This window comes from Vipera berus (assembly GCF_964194415.1).
Source record: "Vipera berus genome assembly, chromosome: 2".
In the NCBI taxonomy this organism is placed as follows: Eukaryota; Metazoa; Chordata; class Lepidosauria; order Squamata; family Viperidae; genus Vipera; species Vipera berus.
This window is the reverse complement of record NC_138203.1, coordinates 117,421,092-117,440,210: the sequence shown is the minus strand read 5'-3', so window position 1 is coordinate 117,440,210 and position 19,119 is coordinate 117,421,092. Positions and strand designations below refer to the sequence as shown.

The window sequence follows — 19,119 nt, the reverse complement described above, 5'->3', positions numbered from 1 at the left end:
ACCATGGTTTCTCGTCCTGCCCTCTGGTGCTTTGGAGAATAATTTGACCCCCTCTTCTTTGTGGCAGCCCCTCAAATACTGGAATACTGCTATCATGTCTCCCCTGTTTCTTCTTTTCTTTAGACTAGCCAAACCCAAGTCCTGCAGCCGTTCTTCATATGTTTTAGTCTCCAGGCCTTGGATCATTTTAGTTGCTCTTCTCTGAACTTTTTCCAAAGTCTCAACATCTTTTTTGTAGTATGGTGACCAAAATTGGTTGCAGTATTCCAGGTGTGGTCTTACTAGGGTTTTATGGAGCGATACTAATACTTTGCATGATCTTGATCTTATGCCTCTGTTTATACAACCCAGGATTATATTAGCTTTTTTGGCTGCTGCTGCACACTGCTGACTCATAGTCAAGTATTTGTCCACTAGGACTCCAAGGTCTCTCTCACAGTTACTGTTTTTGAGCCAGGTCTCGCCTAATCTGTACTTATACCTTTGATTTTTCCTACCTAAATGTAAAACTTTGCTTTTCTCCACATTAAAATTCATTTTGTTGGATAGGGCCCATTGTTCGAGTTTGTCAAGTTCTTTTTGGATCCTGAGCTTGTCTTCTGGGGTGTTGGCTACTCCTGCCAGTTTGGTGTCATCTGCAAATTTAATGAGATCCCCTTCAATTCCCTCATCTAAGTCATTTAGGAAGATATTAAACAGTACTGGGCCTAAGACGGAGCCTTGTACCTCAGTGGTGAAAAAAGTAAGGTTCTACATTTAGGCAGGAAAAATCAAATACACAGGTATAGTATAGGTGGTACCTTGCTCAAAAGTAGTAACTGTGAGAGGGATCTCGGAGTCCTAGTAGACAATCACTTCAATATGAGCCAGCAGTGTGCTGCAGCTGCCAAAAAAGCCAACACAGTGCTAGGCTGCATTAACAGAGGGATAGAATCAAGATCAAGTGAAGTACTAATACCACTTTACAATGCTTTGGTAAGGCCACACCTGGAATCCTGCATCCAGTTTTGGTCACCACGATGTAAAAAAGATGTCGAGACTCTAGAAAGGGTACAGAGAAGAGCAACAAAGATGATTGGGGGACTGGAGGCTAAAACATATAGGGAACGGTTGCTGGAATTGGGTATGTCTAGTTTAGCGAAGAGAAGAGTGAGGGGTGACATGATAGCAGTGTTCCAATATCTCAGGGGCTGCCACAAAGAAGAGGGAGTCAAGCTATTCTCCAAAGCACCTGAAAGCAGGACAAGAAGCAATGGATGGAAACTAGTCAAGGAGAGAAGCAACCTAGAACTAAGGAGAAACTTCCTGACAGTTAGAACAATTAACCAGTGGAACAACCTGCCTCCAGAGGTGGTGAATGCTCCAACACTGGAGGTTTTTAAGAAGAGACTGGACAGCCATTTGCCTGAAATGGTATAGGGTTTCCTGCCTGAGGAGGGGGTTGGACTAGATGACCTCCAAGGTCCCTTCCAACTTCTTCTTCTTCTTCTTCTTCTTCTTCTTCTTATTATTATTATTATTATTATTATTATTATTATTATTATTATTATTATTATTATTATTATTATTATTAAATTACTGCTTACTTCTCTCCATTTGGATGTAGTACCATTGATGACTACTCACTGAGTATGGTTTGTCGGCCAGCTACAGATCCATCTGGTGGTGATGTTGTCTATCCCACTTTTTTCTAGCTTATTAAGCAACAGGTTGTGATCTACTTTTCAAATGCCTTACTGAAATCTAAGCATACTATGTCCATAGGATTTTGCTGGTCTACTAATTTAGTCACTTTATCAAAAAATGAAATAAGATTGGTTTGGTATAATCTGTTTTTAATAAACCCGTGCTGGCTACTTGTTATAACTTGGTTTGCTTCTAGTTGTTCACAGATCTATTTTTTGATTATCTTTTCCAGGATATTCCCAGGTATTGATGTTAGACTGATTGGTCTCTAGTTTGCTGCAGGCTGGATAATAATCAATGATTTTTTTAAAAAAATGGATTTTTTTTATTTTTATCAAATTTATTTGAATGAAATGCTTTTGGAGTAAAAATCTATCTAAATATAGTTTTCTATTTAAGATATATTAATAATTTAATTTATTCAGCATGAAATGGAGCTTAGTTATGTAGCATGAGGCTGTATATTCTGCAATATTTAAATTTTTGGTAAAGTCATTCAATGAATCCAAGCTGTGCAAGCTGAGATAACATGGACTGCTTTGATGCATTCACACAATTTCACAGTAACCATGAGATAAATCATAAAAACAAAGTTCAGAAATCTTCCTTTATCCTATTTTTGAAGAAAAATGCATCCGGGGGGTTGGCTTTTCGTTGGGAGTACTGATAAGAGCACTACTTGTGCTCCTAGCTCCTTAACTTTATTGCCCAGGTGCTTATAATCCCTCAATATCGTACTCAAGTTTTTTGTTGTGTGGGCTTATTTTTGGGGGGTGCAGTCTGAGGTGCTTTTGTGTTTATCTCAGGTGTGTTTTTTGATGTGACTCTTTTAGGGATGTTTGGTGTTTCTTTGCTAGATATCTGCATGTTTTCTTTGAGGGGGAGGTTGTGGGTCTGCGTATTGCCATCTAGGGGAAGAAATCGATTGCTCAGTTTTAATGGGGCTGCTTCTGGTTGGGTTAGATTGGGCAGTAGGGGTTTGTTAGCTGTATGCTGGTTCTTTCTTTGATTGTTGTGTTCCTTTCTGCGTGTGACATACCTTCATTTGTCTTCCTCCAAGGGTTTATCAATAGGGTCAAATCCTCTTGGAGCTACTTGTTCATTATTTCATTATCGGTTTGAATAGCTTTCTTTTGTAGGTTGGAGTTTGGCTAGAGTTGCCTCTAAATGCCTTACTTCTTCCTCTAGTAGTTCACATAGTTCTTTGGGCATAAGCACATAATTAGCTACAGAATAGGGAGAATCTGGCTCAATAGTAGTGACTGAGAGAGAGCTAGGAGTCCTAATGGACAACTACTTAAGTATGAGGCAAGAGCGTGTTGCAACTGCCAAAAAAGCCATTGCAATCCTAGGCTGCATCAATAGAGGGATAGCATCAAGATCACAAGAAGTGATAGCACCACTCTGTACCCCATTAGTGAGGTCACGCTTAGAATACTGTGCCTAGTTCTGGTCATCATGATACAAAAAAGATGCTGAGACCCTAGAAAGAGTGCAGAGAAGAGCAGCAAAGATTATAAGAGGTCTGGAGGCTAAACCAATAATGAACAGTTAGGTATGTGTCAGAACCCATTCCTATTTCATTTCTATCTATCCCCTCTGACCCAAATCAAATCTCACCTCTTCCTGGCTTCTGCCATACTCCCAAAGGGGAGAGGGAATGTGCCTGCGGGTTTATTGCCTCTGCTTCCTCTATATGCTACAATGTAACCTCTTGCTTTCATTTATTACCTCTGTGTCCGCTACTTGCTACAATGAAACAATTTGTTCCTGCGTTATCTCTCTCTCTCTGAACTTTATCTCCCTAAACTGTCAGCTAGAACAAGGGAGGGAATAAGGAATGTATCCTCAGTGCCTGGTTTATTTCTACCCGCTCAGAGGAAGGTGTGAAGAGCCACCGACCATTGCTGCATGAACTGGAGACGGGTCGATGTTATCTCCCCTTTTCCCACAATGGACCTAACGCCTGGAGATTGGCCGTTCCATACCAGCCGGGCGGACTATAGGGTGGAGTCTTGCTTGGGGATACCTTAATCTATTGTTCTGTGCGGGAAATCTCAGATCCTGTCTTATTATGCCTGCTATCAACTACTCTTAATAAAAGTTCCTGTTGGAAGAAATTGTTTCCAAGAGTTCTGCTTTCTTAAGATGTGGGGTTGAAGTGGGTCCTGACAGTATATCTAGCTTGAAGAAAAGGCTTATATGTGAGATTATAGCTGTCTTTCAGTACGTGAAGGGCTGTCACAGAGAAGAGAGGACTTAATGAGAAGCAGTGTGTGGAAGATCATTAAAGAGAGAAGCAACCTGGAACTAAGGAGAACTCTCCTAACAGCAAGAATAAACTAATCAGTAGAACAGCTTGCCTCCTGAAGTTGTGGGTGCTCCATCATTGGAGGTTTTCAAGAAAAAAACGGTATAGCCATTTCTCCAGAATGGTCTAAGTCTGCTGCCTTAGGAAGGGGAATGGACTAGAAGACCTCAAATATCCCTTCCAGCCCTATGCTTCTGTTTCTATGAATCAGAATGGACTAGAAGAGTTTCACAGAACTCCAACATCTTGGCTTTTCTAAGAAGGCATTCCTACTGATGGATTATGAGCATGCACACTTAGTGCATTTAAACAAGATACAGGTAGTCCTCGAGTTACAAATGTAATGTAGTCTACCCATTCACCCTGGCCTTCATAATTTGAGGATTCGTAGGAGTGAATCGCGTACCTTGAACGTGATTCACTCCCAGGTTTTTCCCACACATTTGCTAATTTAATGTGTGGGTGAATGCGCAGCTCGTTAAGTGAACATGAGGTATCTCAGGGTGGGGAAGGCCATGGGGGGGGCTAGTGATGGAACAGGCTATCTCCGTGGTGGCGAACCTATGGCACGCGTGCCACAAGTGGCACGCAGAACCCTCTCTGTGGGCACATGCACCATCACCCCAGTCCTAGGCCTTCAGCTGGGTTTTATAAAACCTTTTTGCTTTAGGCCTCCGCCACCGTGTGCAATAAAAAAAAGGTTCAATTAATCATTTTCAACTTCTCGCGGGAAAAAAGATCTCGCAAAGTTGGAATTGATTGACTGAACTTTTTAGTCCCACCCAGTCTGCCGTTACCACCATAGCCATGCCCACCCAATGGACCACGCCCACCCAATGGACCACGCCCACCCAGCACCCGACAATACATAAGCGGGTTTTGGGTTGCAGTTTGGGCACTCGGTCTCTAAAAGGTTCGCCATCACTGGGCTATCTGCTTCAGATCACCCAAGGTCCTCTGACTGAGATACCTCATGCTCCCTCCCCTGGGGTCCCCAGAATTCCTCCCCTGCCCAATCCTGCCACACTGGGTCATTTACCTTGTGAATATCTTTCTCCTCTCCAGCCTCTCTGTTTCTTTCTCTGCTTCCAGCAAGAGCAGAGGGAGGCTTCCAAGGCCCAGAATGGACCTCCAGAAGCATGCAAAAGCCTCACCTGGCCTCCGTTCTGGGCTTCGGAGACCTGGAGGAGGCCTCCGAGTTCCAAAATGGACCTTTGGAGGCCCACAGAAGCATCCCTTGGCCTTCTTTCCTGGTTTTCCTGGCAGCGGACCAGAAAAGACCTCCGATGCACGGATTGGGCTTCCAGAGGTCTGCAGAAATGTCCCCTGGCCTCCTTTCCGAGCAGCAGTGGCCTAGAAAAGGCTTCCGACACTCGGGTCAGGCCTCCAGAGGCACGCAGAAGCCTCCCCCAGCTTCGGTTCCATTCTATGCTGCCGAGAACAGAGGCCTAAAGTACTGTGGCGCGAAATCTCACACTACTGATCTCATGTATCTTGCATTACTTTGGGCCTCCATTCTCTGTGAACACACTGAAGGCCTGGAGCAGCCAAGAAAGCGAAGGATCTCGATCTTCGCAAAGTGAGTGTCCAAGGCCTAGTGCCTAGGCAGACCCAGGGAGGGAGGGAATAGCCAGGGTAAACATTGCAGTGCCACTGTGGTCATTCGTAACAGGGAATGACTGCCGTAGTGCGGCAACATTCATAATTTCGGGACTAAAGGAAGGCTGGGAACTTGATGATTACCTGTATTCAGGCTTAGAAGCCCAACAGGACTAGTCTGCTCCACCCAAGAATGTTGTTGTTGTTGTCGTCATCAGCAGCAGCAGCAGCCATCATCTAATTCTGAAGAGCACTAACTTTACCACGCTTCAGGACTCTATCCACAGCAGTTTTAGGAGGGTTAATGTAAGACTGTACCCCTGTGGGGTCAAGGGTTATTGAAATGATAGCTCATGCCCTCTTATATTGTATCCTCTATAAAGACCTTCATTATAACTCCTTGATAAAGTAGCTTTTTAAGGTACAGTTGTTATTATCAGGGTGGCATGATTTAGCTTCCTTGAGCATAGCCTCATTTTGTTAGTCTGAAAAATTAGACACAACTTGATTGCCCACCAACGAGCCCAAAAGCAATTGTACTATTCTTATTCATTTTTGTTTTTTTATTCTTATTTTTTAAAATGTGTTTTATTTTTAACTCTTAGCAGTCTGTAACTGCAATAAACTCTTATCTTAAAAATATAGATAATGAAAAAGCTGGAAAAGCGTCTGGGCTACAATAAAGCATTAGAATTTTCAGTATCTCTTTGCTTCCACCTTGTCATCCAGATTGGTACAGCTCTACTTACGTTTGAAATATACTGAATTTGCCATAAATAAATAGGTAGATGAGTTGACTCTTGGGAGCTTGACAACACAGCCTTTTATTTTCCCCAGTGTCCCAAGGACACTGATTTGAAAAGAGGGTAAGTCCAGTTCAATACTGTTCAATACAGTCCTTGAAAGATTTCAGATATTTATTTTTAGTGTTTTATTTTCCCTGACAACCGGTGGTGGTATCTTTAGAAAAGCGTATATTTTAGTTATATGCTGTACTGTTGACAATGGTTGCATTTAATTAACAGATATTCCCCACCCCCTAATTATAAATTCTCTTTCACTAGGATATTATTTTGAACAACTCTGAAAATGTCTACTCCTGATCCTCCAATGGGAGGGACACCTCGTCCCGGGCCTTCGCCTGGTCCTGGTCCTTCTCCTGGTGCTATGCTGGGCCCTAGTCCTGGGCCATCCCCAGGTTCTGCACATAGTATGATGGGTCCCAGCCCAGGACCACCATCAGCAGGGCACTCTATGCCACCACAAGGGCCTGGAGGTTATACTCAGGATAACATGCATCAGATGCATAAGGTAAGCGAGCTTAATATTTTTCCGTCTGTGCACATCTTTAACAATACGAGTTTGCTTTACTCAGAAAAGGAAATAGGGGGATCAGTTCCTTTATTACTTCAGAGATGAAATGTAGCACAGCAGAATGTTTTGTTTAGTGTTAACTTTCAACAAGGGGGTGGGGGGAGTTGTATTTCTGTGTTATATTTTATTCAGGAGTTCAGGTTGGTGTACACAGAACTCTCTTCTCCTATTTTTCCTCCCCAAAATGTAATTTGATAATAATAAAACATAATAACAAAAGGTGACAACCTTTAAGACATGCAACCAGTAACCAAATAGAAATCTTGTAGAATAGAAGACATTCCATGCCTTTCCACAAAAAAGAATGTTGCAAAGAGAAACAGTCTACATTGGAATAGTTTTCAAGGAGTAGCTGTGTTAATCTTGTGTTGTAGAAGCAAGAAAATATTCTGCAGCACCGTAAGACTAACACGTATGTTATCACTTATTCTTTCATGGATCACAGTGCAAGCTAATGAGGCACAGGTAGGTCCTTGACTTATGACCACAGCTGGGACTGGAACATCTGTCACTAAGCGAGGTCGTTGTTATGTGAGTTGATTTTACCACCTTTTACAGTGGTATTTAAGTGAATCCAGCTTCCCCGATTGACGCTGCTTGTCAGACGTTGGCTGGAAGGATTGCAAACGGCAATCATGTGACCCTGGGATATTGCAACTGTTGTAAATACATGCTGGTTCCAAGATCCTGAATTTTGTGAAGATGAGCATGGAGATGCTGTGATGGTCGTAAGTGCAAGGACTGATTACAAATCACTTTTTTCAGTGCTATTGTAACTTTGAAAGGTCATTAAATGAATGGTCATAAGTCGAGGACTACCTGTAATAGGATTGTTAATGTTACAAGATACTTTTGTTATATTACTTTGGACTATATCTTTTTGATTTCTTTGGTTTATATGCTACTCCATTTCTGAAACCACTGAGCAGCTTATTAAGAACTACACAAAAAACTGAAATGACAACAGATCAACATTTAGGATAATAACTGCTCTGATGCACCACTATTTTGGGGAGGGGGAGGCATTGTGATCTTTGTTTGTCCCCAAATATAATAGGGAGGGAGTGTTCTGTGATAGAAACAAGAGCCATCACTGAGAAGTGTTGTACAGAAGGTTTATGTCAGGGCAGTAAGAGTGAAGATCAGAATAATACTAGAAGCTATTAACAAAATGCCAAGCCAAATATTTTAACATGCTGTGAGAGATAATACAGGTCATGGGATGCAAAGTTATATGATACCGGCTCACTAAAGGTGTATTAGTGCATATATATAAATGAAATAAAATAGTTCCTGGAGTGAGAAAGGCAGAGGAAAGTGGTTGTATAAAATACATATTTATAAATAAGGTCTTTGCCTTCTACTAATGTGCTATTGAGAAAATAGTCCAAAATCTCACATGCATGATATATACATACCGTATTTTCCGGTGTATAAGACAACTTTTTAACCCATGAAAATCTTCTCAAAAGTTGGGGGTCGTCTTATATGCCCAGTCGTCTTATACGCCGGAAAATAGTAAATCAATCCTTGGGAGCGGAGACATTAGTGGAAACGGACAAATCCAGCGCTCGAGAACGGTGAAAGACGGCCTCCTCATAAATAAACCGACCAGCCCAACCGAGGCTGAGGCTCCAGCTTACCGGCATCCTAGGGCAGCAGCCCCTTTTTTTTTTTTTTTTTTTTGGAAGGGAGCGGGAGTTAAGCGCGTGCCAAGCTGCTGGCACTCCGCGAGCACGAGGGCTCAGGGGAGTGTGGGAAGCCAGGCGGAGGCCGACCTGACATGTTCGTGCAGAGCTAAGCTTCACCTGACCCTGGGAGTTTGACTTCAGGGCGTGGTGCCGCAGCAGACCTACAGCAACACCCGCCCGGGAAGGCGCAGCTCGGGAATTGCGACAGGCAGACCGCAGTGGAAAGCTGGCGCTGGGGCTTCAGCAGCCCGGGGTCGCCCCTCTGCCCTGAGGTAGAAGGCGGCCTTGGGGAGGGGGTGTGTGTGAATCTTAAACTTGCGGCACAGGGCTGAGCCCGTTTCTTCCCCCCCACTCCTCCGCCCTGTTCATTAACTAACCTATGGAAAGAACCGCCTTCTTTCAGACCTGGTGCCTTCCCGAAGTGTTGGGCCACAATGCTCGTCGCTCCTGGCCGAAACAGCCAGCGCATGTGGCTGAAGTAGAAGGGGCGCCAAGGCGAGAGGAGACGAGGTTTAGGCGAGGCAGAGCAAAGCTGAGGCCAAAAGCTCTTGATAAACCTTCACCTAATTGAGAAGCAGCTCTGACTTCCTACTTATGTCTGGCAGAAGCAGTTTGTTCACTTTGTCTAGACAGGCACAATCATACCAAAGAGAATGCCTGTGGAGATTCTCAGTCATGCAGGTCATGGTTGTGTTTTTTCCCAAAAGGCAACTGAACTTTCTTGGTGGTTGTTTTTTTTCCTGTGCAAACGTTTTGCTTCTCATCCAAGAAGCTTCTTAGTTCAACTAAAGAAGCTTGCTTGGATGAGAAGTGAAAACATTTTCAAAGGAAAAAAAAACCAAGAAAGGCCAGTTGCCTTTTGGAAAAAGCACCTTTGGGACTACCAAAGAGTGTTATCATTAATAAGTGTGAGTGTTACAAATATGCAAATAAAATCTACATGAGCCAGTCAAGTCAATAGTACTGTATTCCTACATTGCCTCATAACTACAAGTGTGCTAAAGCTCACAACATACTAGAAATGCATCTTTTTTGTATGTCAGTCAACTGGAGAGAGCTGGACATATCTAGAAGATTCTGCTACTGAGGACATTTATAAAATAAAAATAAGGTCACAGTTTAATGGCTTGCTAAGCTGTGCACAAATAAAAATAGGCTGGGTTTATTTAGAAAGATCAGAAGCAAACAATGAATGTTAAACATCAAGACTCTGTATATCCAAATAGCTAAGATAAAAGCGCCATTGTCTCTTTTTGCCTAAGATGCTGAGAATCAAAACATTTTGGTTAAATCAGTCTTTCCCTAGCTTGGCATTCTCCAGATGTGTGAAAATTAAAATTCTCAGCCAGAACAATTTTGAGCATTGTTAACTCTAAGGAGGAGCACCACATAGGGAAAACCCATGAAAATCTTCTCAAAAGTCGGGGGTCGTCTTATACGCCCAGTCGTCTTATATGCTGGAAAATACGGTATATCAGTTTTCCACTATTTAGTTTTTCTGAATTCTGGGAACTAGATAGTGTGTGTATCTGCACAATGTATTAAATCACCCTGACTGGTTAGTGTCAATGGGCATGCCTTCTTACTGCCTTTTGCATAGCTCCTTAACCTAGTCATCAGCTCTATTGTGGTTCTCTATGACACGTTTATCACACATTCCACATTCTCATGTCCGTGTAAACAATAAAAAGATGCTGAGTGTAGTTAAGAAGTCATGGAGGACAAGAGTAAAAAATGTGGCATGTATTAACAAGCTGATTTAGTTCTTCCATTGGAACAGATTTGTTTAGAGGAGTTTCTTTATGTGGGCTTTGTATTATTCCAGCCAATGGATTCCTTGCATGAAAAGGGAATATCGGAAGACCCTCGTTACGGTCAAATGAAGGGCATGGGAATGAGGGCTGGTGGGCACACAGGAATGGGACCCCCACCAAGTCCAATGGATCAGCATTCTCAAGGTATGGCATGCTTTCAGGATTTGTGTAAATCACATTACTGGTTAAATGTAGCATTTATTCTACAATTAAATCTCCTTCTAAATCTCCTGATTCTTCATAACTTTAAGATAGCTTCTACAAGAAGCTTTCTCTGTCTGTAAAGGATTTTTGTGTAATTTAGAAACACATTTTCTAAGCCTGCAAGGAGGGTTTCTCTGCTGTAAATACTGTACGTCAACATATTGAGACTAAGATTCAAACTGAAGAGTGGAGAAATACACCATTCTTCTCATATAGAGAAGTTACATCCTTTTGGAATGACTATATAGTCATATGAAAAAGAAAATATACCCTCTTTGAGTTCAATGGTTTTACATATGAGGACATAATAAAAATCATCTAGTCTTTAGCACTTCTTAAAAGTAGGTAAATACAACCTCAGATGAACAACAACACATGACATATTACCCCATGTCATTTATTTTACAAAAGGAAACCCAAAATATACCATTCTGGTAGCTTCTGCCAAGCTTTGTCTACTAAAATTCAAGCAGGAGCTCCAAATAAAACTGCTTTATCCTTGATTGTGGGATGTACAAAGCAAATTAAGTCTTCTTTCTATCTCTCCCATTTTTATTTCTTTTCTCTTTTTGTCTTGCCCCTTTTCAGGTTACCCTTCTCCACTTGGTGGTTCTGAGCATGCGTCAAGTCCAGTTCCAGCTAATGGCCCATCTTCTGGCCCCCAGATGCCATCTGGCCCTGGTGGAGTCCCATTAGATGGTCCTGACCCCCAAGCATTAGGGCAGCAGAATCGGGGCCCAACTCCTTTTAACCAGAATCAGCTGCATCAGTTGAGGGCTCAGATCATGGCCTACAAGATGCTTGCCAGAGGGCAGCCGTTGCCTGACCATCTTCACATGGCTGTGCAGGGGAAAAGGCCAATGCCTGGAATGCAGCAGCAAATGCCAACTCTACCTCCACCTTCTGTATCTGGAACAGGACCAGTGCAAGGACCAGGGCCTGCACCTGGACCAACACCTCCGAACTACAACAGACCTCATGGTGAGTTTCGCTAAAGTCTTCGGGATCCATCTGGGGTGAGGTTCTCCTAGGTGTCTTCTGGGAGGTCTTTCCTTTGCTTAGACCAGAGAAGTGAAAAGCTTCATGGTCTGCCTATGCTTTCCCATGTCTTCACAGGTATGGGAGGGCCTAATATGCCCCCTCCTGGACCCTCAGGAGTTCCGCCAGGAATGCCTGGACAGCCCCCTGGTGGACCACCCAAGCCCTGGCCAGAAGGTAAGGCTGTGTATTGGAGGACTTGGGTTTTTCATTGCTACGTTGTTTCATTAACACCTCAGTTATTAAAGATTTCCAAGCCTCAGCCTGGCTTTTGCTGTAAGAGGCTACCATGTCACATTTTTTCAGTGATATCCATAGTGCTTGAAAATATGTCATCAGTCTGAAAATTGCCACAAAAGTCACTGTGTTTGAGGATGGGTATCTGTCAGCCTTGCAAAATAATCCACACAGGAAATACTCCTAGATCAGACATGTCAAACACAAGGCCCGGGGGACGGATGCGGCCTGCGAAGTGGTTTCATGCAGCCCGCGAAGCCATCCTGGAAACAGTGAGGGAACGGCCCCCACTGCCTTGGCCCAGAGACCCTCCTTCTGCCAGAGACCCTCAGATCTGTCCCACTCCTGCCCAGGCCCCCATAGGCACCCTTGATGCGAACGATGTAGAGCTGGCCACGCCCACCCAGTAGGCCATACGCACTCTAGCCACGCCCACCCAGTAGGCCGCGCTCACCCTGGCCATACCCACCTGGCCCCCTGAGGGCAACCGCAAAGCTGATGCAGCCCTCAATGAAATTGAGTTTGACACCCCTGTCCTAGATGAACTAATTCTATTTTTTTGTAAATTATATCAACAAAATCTTGGTAGTCTGAAAGTACTTTTCTCCCCCTTCACCTTTACAGCTCAAGAAACTAGGGAGGGTTCCTACTGTAGATTGCCATTCCCATATTCCTTCTCCAAACTCAGCTGCCTATTATCCCACTGTTCCCCTGGCTGTGCCTCCATTTCCCAAGGTCTTTCCCACAAGCCACTCTACTTATTTCAAGGATAAAGTTATCTACTTTATCAGAAAATGTTCCTTTTTCCTTTATTCACAAGATTTGTATCCCATACTCTATTCAAAATGACCCTCAAGGTGGCTAGCAACACAGTATAAATAATACAAATAAATAAAAAAAATAATGCATGAACACCCAGCAACCCTGAATTCTTCTGTCAGTATCAGTATCCTATTGGAATGCTATGACAGAACATCAGTGCAGTTTAATGAATAGCTTGGAGAAAGCTATGATCAGATAAAATTATAATCAAATTTTGTTCAACCTATTACATGGATAATTCTCAGTAATTCTTTTCATATTTATGCAGTTTTGATTGAGAGATCTTTGGATAGCCTAAATAATTATTAATTATTAAATAATTATTTATTTAAACAATGTACATAGCCACCTGACACAACAATGATTGGGCTTAATGGTTAAAGTAGTGATGCCCAAGATAAACAATAAAAAACCCCTATATCAATGACTGGCCTCACCTAATTTGGCCCAAACATCTGGGGAATCAGCCAAATCTTTAGAGCCTTATGAAAGGCTAACAGGATCTTTGTTAATTGCCTCTCAGGTCATTTACTGCTTTGGGAACCAGCATAATGTAATGGCCATACTGCAGATGCAGAGTGGCATCACATTTTAAGATGGACAGTGATAGACCCCCATTCCCAAGATGAAGGTATAAGATGAAATTTCTAAGACAGGGAAGTACTAGCATATTCTTGCTTTTGCTCTTTAAATAAAAAGCTTCGACTTATTCAAGTGCCTAAGTACATTCACCTAAATGTTCAGGCCAGTTTCTGACGATTTCATTATTTTGCATGTATACCCCCAGGTTTATATATGAAGGGATCTCACAAATAACTTCCTAACATTGTTCTTCAACAGGACCAATGGCAAATGCTGCAGCCCCTACTAGCACACCTCAGAAACTGATTCCTCCTCAGCCAACAGGCCGTCCTTCACCAGCACCCCCAGCGGTACCTCCAGCAGCATCCCCTGTCATGCCTCCTCAAACTCAGTCACCCGGGCAACCAGCCCAACCTGCCCCAATGGTGCAATTCCATCAGAAGCAGAACCGTATCACTCCAATCCAGAAGCCAAGAGGACTTGATCCAGTTGAAATCCTTCAAGAGAGAGAATACCGGTAAAACTATGGCTTTCAATAACCACTTTGCTGGTATTGCCCTGATAGGATATGTGGGTGACATTAATTTGAATGAGTGGTCTTGTTGATGTTATGGTTAGCTTTCAGGTTAACTGTATTAAGTAACCAAACTGCAGGGAATAGGTAACAAGACAGCATTATACATTTAGCAATGTACTAGAAGCTTCCTGGTATCTGAGGGTAGATTCCATTACTTGGAACAGTGTTTCTCAACCCTCTGCAACTTTAAGGTGTGAATTCCCCAGCCAGTGCATTGCTCAGTTGAGAAACAGTGGCCTAGAGAGAAAGGCTCTAGAGAGGAAGGGTTTCTGAACAGAATCTGTTAGTTTTTAAAAAAGGTAATGACAGTTATGGGTTTTTCCATAGGAGATCAAGCCCTAGCCTTTTTGCTATATCTCAGAAAATTCATCATGTATGTCCCTGTCTACATTCAAGGATTTGGGGGTGGGGTATTTTTAGTCTTTCTACCTGCTAGCATTTTATTACTGCTTTGGCTGTTTGTTTAATCATTTTTGGGGTCTGCTATTCTGGTGGGAGGGGGGCTGCTTGCTGGGGGTTGTGTTCGCTTTGATTGCTCTTTGAGTTGCCCTCCCTCTGAGAGAAGGGAATGTGGCCTGAAGACATCTGCCTTATCCGCCTGGGACCATTGGGAAACGAAACCGAGAGATGCATACTAAATTTCCAGACTCTCAAAACATCTTAGCACCTATGGATTAGTTGGAATTCAAACTGACTGTTGGACACAAATTGGGGAAGGAGTTTTGAATGGGCATTCTGGTGTAACCTTTCACGCGCGAAATCTTCAGACCTTTCTGCTGCTTTCGCTAACTCTCAATAAAAGTTACTTTTGAAACAATGCCTGTTTCAAGAGTTCTGCTTTCTTGGGAGACCTAGTTGAGGCAGATCCTTACATAAAGCAAGGTCTGCAATAGTGCCCAACCCGGAGAGGAAATTTCCCTATCGCAGGGGGGCGTGTACGAGATGTCTCAGTAAGGAAGCAAAATGGGAGAAGTTGGGACCAAAGAGTGGAGCGACTCAGCTAACCAGGCCTGTCCCAAAGAGTCCAGTTGGCTGCAGGAAGCCGCTGCCTTAGAAGACTCCACAAAACCGAGATGGTCTCTCAGTGCTGGGAAGAGAGAGGACTGGAAAGAGACAACCGAACGAGTAACTCTCACCCGAGGAGGCGGAAAAAAGACTCGGAAGAAAAAGGTGGAGTTGCCTTCCGATGAGGAAGAGATGGACAAGCAATCGGACCAGAGGGAGTGCATCTTAAAGTGGCTCATGCAGTATGTGGTGGAAGCTTTCAAAGAACTAAAAGCTAAATCTCTGAGCAGTCCAGAGAAGGAGGAGAACCAGCTGGGGGTGTCAAATGCCGGGAGAAGCCGCGATCACTGAAACCGCATGGGGAACGACAGGCTCTGCTGAGATGGAGTGGTGTGGAAGAGAGCAACACCCCAGAGAGCCGGACCCCACTACAGCCCAGAGAGAGAACTCCCCCCAACGAGCCAAAACTGATGATATTGGGGGTGAAGTTCGATGGGGATACCCAACAGCTGGGGTTCTTCCTAGCTCATGTTCTCACCTACATGCAAGGGCATGGGAGAACCCTACCCAACAATGCAGCCAAGATCAGAGTCGTCACCCTGGCCCTGGAAGGGGCTGCAGCTAGAGGGATGCAATGCCCCTGAATTCCAGAATTCCAACTGGTTCATGACAGCGTTGATGCTCCGGTTCGATGATCAACTGGCAGACCGGAAGGCTTGGGATCGCATAAAAATGGTGAAGCAAGGACGTCAGCCAGTGGCTGAATGTACGGAGGAATTCCATGACTTAGCCTACCACCTCAACTGGCCTGAAGACATCTTGGTGAGCTGACTGTGCAATTGAGATCATCCCAGGGGCTAAGCTGCCAAAGCCGAAGCTGTACTCTATGACTCCTAGGGAGCTAGATGAGCTGCGAAAGTTCATCGATAAAAACTTAGCCCGAGGGTTTATCCAACTGGCCAGACACTGGGTGGCAGCCCCTATTCTCTTCAAAGGGAAAAAAGATGGGTCTCTTCATCTCTGCGTGGATTATAGGTGTTTGAACGTAGTGTCTGTGGAGAATGTGTAACCCCTACTCCTCATGAGGGACATGCTAGCTCATCTGTCCAAAGGGAAGATTTTTTCAAAGCATACTATCACATTAGAATTAAGGAGGGAGACGAATGGAAAACAGCTTTCAACTGAGTGTCCTCACTTCAGGGTAGTCGCTTTTGGATTACAGGGGGGGCCAGCGGTGTTCATGCAGCTGAAAGTCCTCCATGAGCACTTATATAAAGGAGTTTTGGTGGATGATATCCTAATTTACACCAAAACCGAGGCTGTACATGTGAAACTGGTTAGGACAGTCCTAAACAAGCTCCACTCTGCCAATCTGTATGCCAAGCTTTCCAAGTGTGAATTCCACCGAGATAGAATTGACTGCTTGGGCTACGCATTTCGAACAAGGGAGTGGAAATGAACCCAGAAAAGGTGCGGGCCATCCTGGAGTGGGCCTCTCCTCACATCAGAAAGCAATTACAGAGCTTTCTGGGATTTGCCAATTTTTACAGACAGTTTATTCCCTCATTTTCCCAAATTGCACTCCCCATTACTAACCTGCTGAAAACGAAGAGGGAGAACAAGCTGAAACCTAGCCAGCCATTAACATGGACTGTGGAATGCCAAACTGCATTTGAAAAGCTTAAGAGACTGTTTTCAGCGGAACCGGTGCTGAAGAACCTGGACCCGGAAAAACCATTTTTAATCCAGGCTGATGCCACTGATGTAGCAGTAGGCACCGTACTGCTTCAAAAGAACCAAAAGGGTCAGCTACAGCCCTGCACTTACACCTCCCAAAAACTGACTGAGACCAAGCAGCGATGGGCTGCTTGGGAGAAGAAAGCTTACAGAGTGCGCTGTGACCTCCTTGGAGGCATTTTTTTGGAAAGGAATAAAATTCCCTTCCAGGTCTGGACTGATCATAAGAATCTGGAAGCATTAAAAACCCCTTGAAAGTTGTCTCCAAAACAAGCACAGTGGGCTTGAGCATTTCCACCAATTTAACTTTTTTATCCACTATTTGCCAGGGGGAAAAATATTCTGGCAGATGCCTTATCGAGAATGCTGCAATACAATAGTGTAAAGTCGGGATTGGTTAAACCTTTGTTTTCCCCGCAACAATTAGTGGCCCCGGTCACTACCAGGGCGCAGACTAAGAGCGCCCCACTATTAGACAACGCAGCAGTGGCAGAGTTCAAAAGAGCACTGGAGAAGGATGAATGGTTTCAGGACCATGGAAATCTTTGTTCAGTGAAAGATGGGTTGGTCTGGATTGGTGGACAGCTGTATGTTCCAGCCACCCTGAGAGACAAAATCATGCAGTCCTGTCACGACTCATAGTTGACGGGACGTTTCAGATTTGTCAAAATCCTTCACCTGCTAAAAAGGCAATTTTGGTGGCCTTCCCTAAAGAAGGACATTGAAATTTATGTTGCCAGCTGCCCTACATGTGCAGCAGCTAAGAGGAGGTGAGGAAAGATGCCTGGGCTCCTGCAGCCAATCGCAAGCCCATCAGCACCCTGGAGAGAGATCTCTATGGACTTTATTGTGGAGCAGCCAGAAAGCACAGAAAATACTGTCATTTGGGTCGTTACCGACCTATTTTCAAAACAGGCTCATTTTATCCCATGTCAGAAGATCTCGACTGCAAAAACATTGGCCAAATTATTTGTGCAGCTTATTTATTGGCTGCATGGAGCCCCACAATGGATAATTTTAGACAGGGGTATCCACTTCCAAGTTCTGGAGAGCCTTTTTGGACCTTCTGATCAGGGACTGTCACCTAGTCATCATCCTAAATGAATGGGAGGACAGAACGAATGAACTCTGTTCTGGAACAGTATCTCCGTTGTTTTCTAAATTATCAACAAGATAATTAGACTGACCTGCTACCGTTTGCTGAAGTAGCCTATAATAGAGGTCCCCAACCTTTTGGGCACCAGGGACTTGTTCAATGGAGAGAGGTTTTTTTGCGGACCAGAGGGAGTGGGGTTTTGCGTACTTCCTGCATCCTGTGGATGGGACGTCACTTGTTTGCACAGACTGGTTTCTGGCATGCCATGGACTGGTGCTGGTCCACAGCACTGGCTTTACCTCCTTTCAAGTGGCTAATGGACAGTCTTTCAACCCCATGCTGGAATTGCCTGCTAACGAACCTGCCATTCCTTCCCTTAAGGACTGGGTTCATCAATTACAAAACATTTGGCCTGTTGTCAGGAAGGCCCTTGACGAAGCTAAGCAGCCTACAAAGCTCAGGCAGATAAAAAACGAATAGAACCAAGGAATGGAGATAAAAAATGAAAAATATAAACTGCAAGCGTTTGCGGATCATTTGGTATTTATACTAGAGGAACCGTTGGAGATAGCCCTAAACTATTGAAAAGGATAGAAGAATTTGGAGAAGTAGCAGGACTGAAAATAAACAGACAAAAAAACTAAAGTTATACAGTTTATAAAGTTTATAAAGACCAGACAGTGTTTGATCAGATACTGTTGACTTCAGATGAAAAGCTGATCAAGAAACTATAATTTTCTATTAAATTTAAAAATAGAAAGAAATTATAAATTGACAATGGCAACTGCTAATAAAGAAAATTTATATAAAATGTTTTATAGATGGCAGTTACTATCTGAGAGATTAGCAAAAATGTTTAAAAACATGTCTAGTAACTGTTGGAAGTACAGTCAAAAACCAGGCATCTTTGGTGGATGTGCCCTAAAGCAAAAAGGTTTTGGAGAAAAATACAAATTTGGCTAGAAAAGATGTTAAGAAAACATGTAGCTTTTAAAGAACTATTTTATTATGTATATTATCAGGAAAATTTGATAAAGAAAGCATATATTTAATGTTGCATGTATTAGCAGCAAGAATTGTATTTGCTCAGTATTGGAGAAATGAAGAAACACCATCTGAAGAAGAGATAATCAAGAAAATACTGGACTGTGCAGAAATGGATAGACTTACAGTGAAGATTAAAGAAAAAGAAGACACAATATTTTCAAATATGGGATGTATTTTATGAGTGGCTGGAAAAACGGGGTAGAGATTAGGAATATATATAAAATATACTGCTCAAAAAAAGGGAACACTTAAACAACACAATGTACTGTATTTAATAGTAGGATGTCTTATCTTGTGTT

At 43.3% G+C, this 19,119-nt stretch overlaps 1 protein-coding gene across 7 annotated transcripts in view; it reads left to right on the top strand.

The window, feature by feature from the left end:
* The window catches only part of SMARCA4 (SWI/SNF related BAF chromatin remodeling complex subunit ATPase 4), a 106,472-nt gene that overhangs the window by 27,023 nt on the left and 60,330 nt on the right, over positions 1-19,119 (top strand). For all 7 annotated transcript variants that reach the window (XM_081317203.1, XM_081317202.1, XM_081317201.1 and 4 more), the window contains exons 2-6: positions 6,661-6,907; positions 10,487-10,619; positions 11,268-11,660; positions 11,796-11,894; positions 13,617-13,875. In XM_081317203.1, coding sequence (XP_081173329.1) covers positions 6,686-6,907; positions 10,487-10,619; positions 11,268-11,660; positions 11,796-11,894; positions 13,617-13,875 — 1,106 coding nt within the window. In that variant the 5' untranslated portion in view covers positions 6,661-6,685. The remainder of the gene's footprint in view (positions 1-6,660; positions 6,908-10,486; positions 10,620-11,267; positions 11,661-11,795; positions 11,895-13,616; positions 13,876-19,119) is intronic.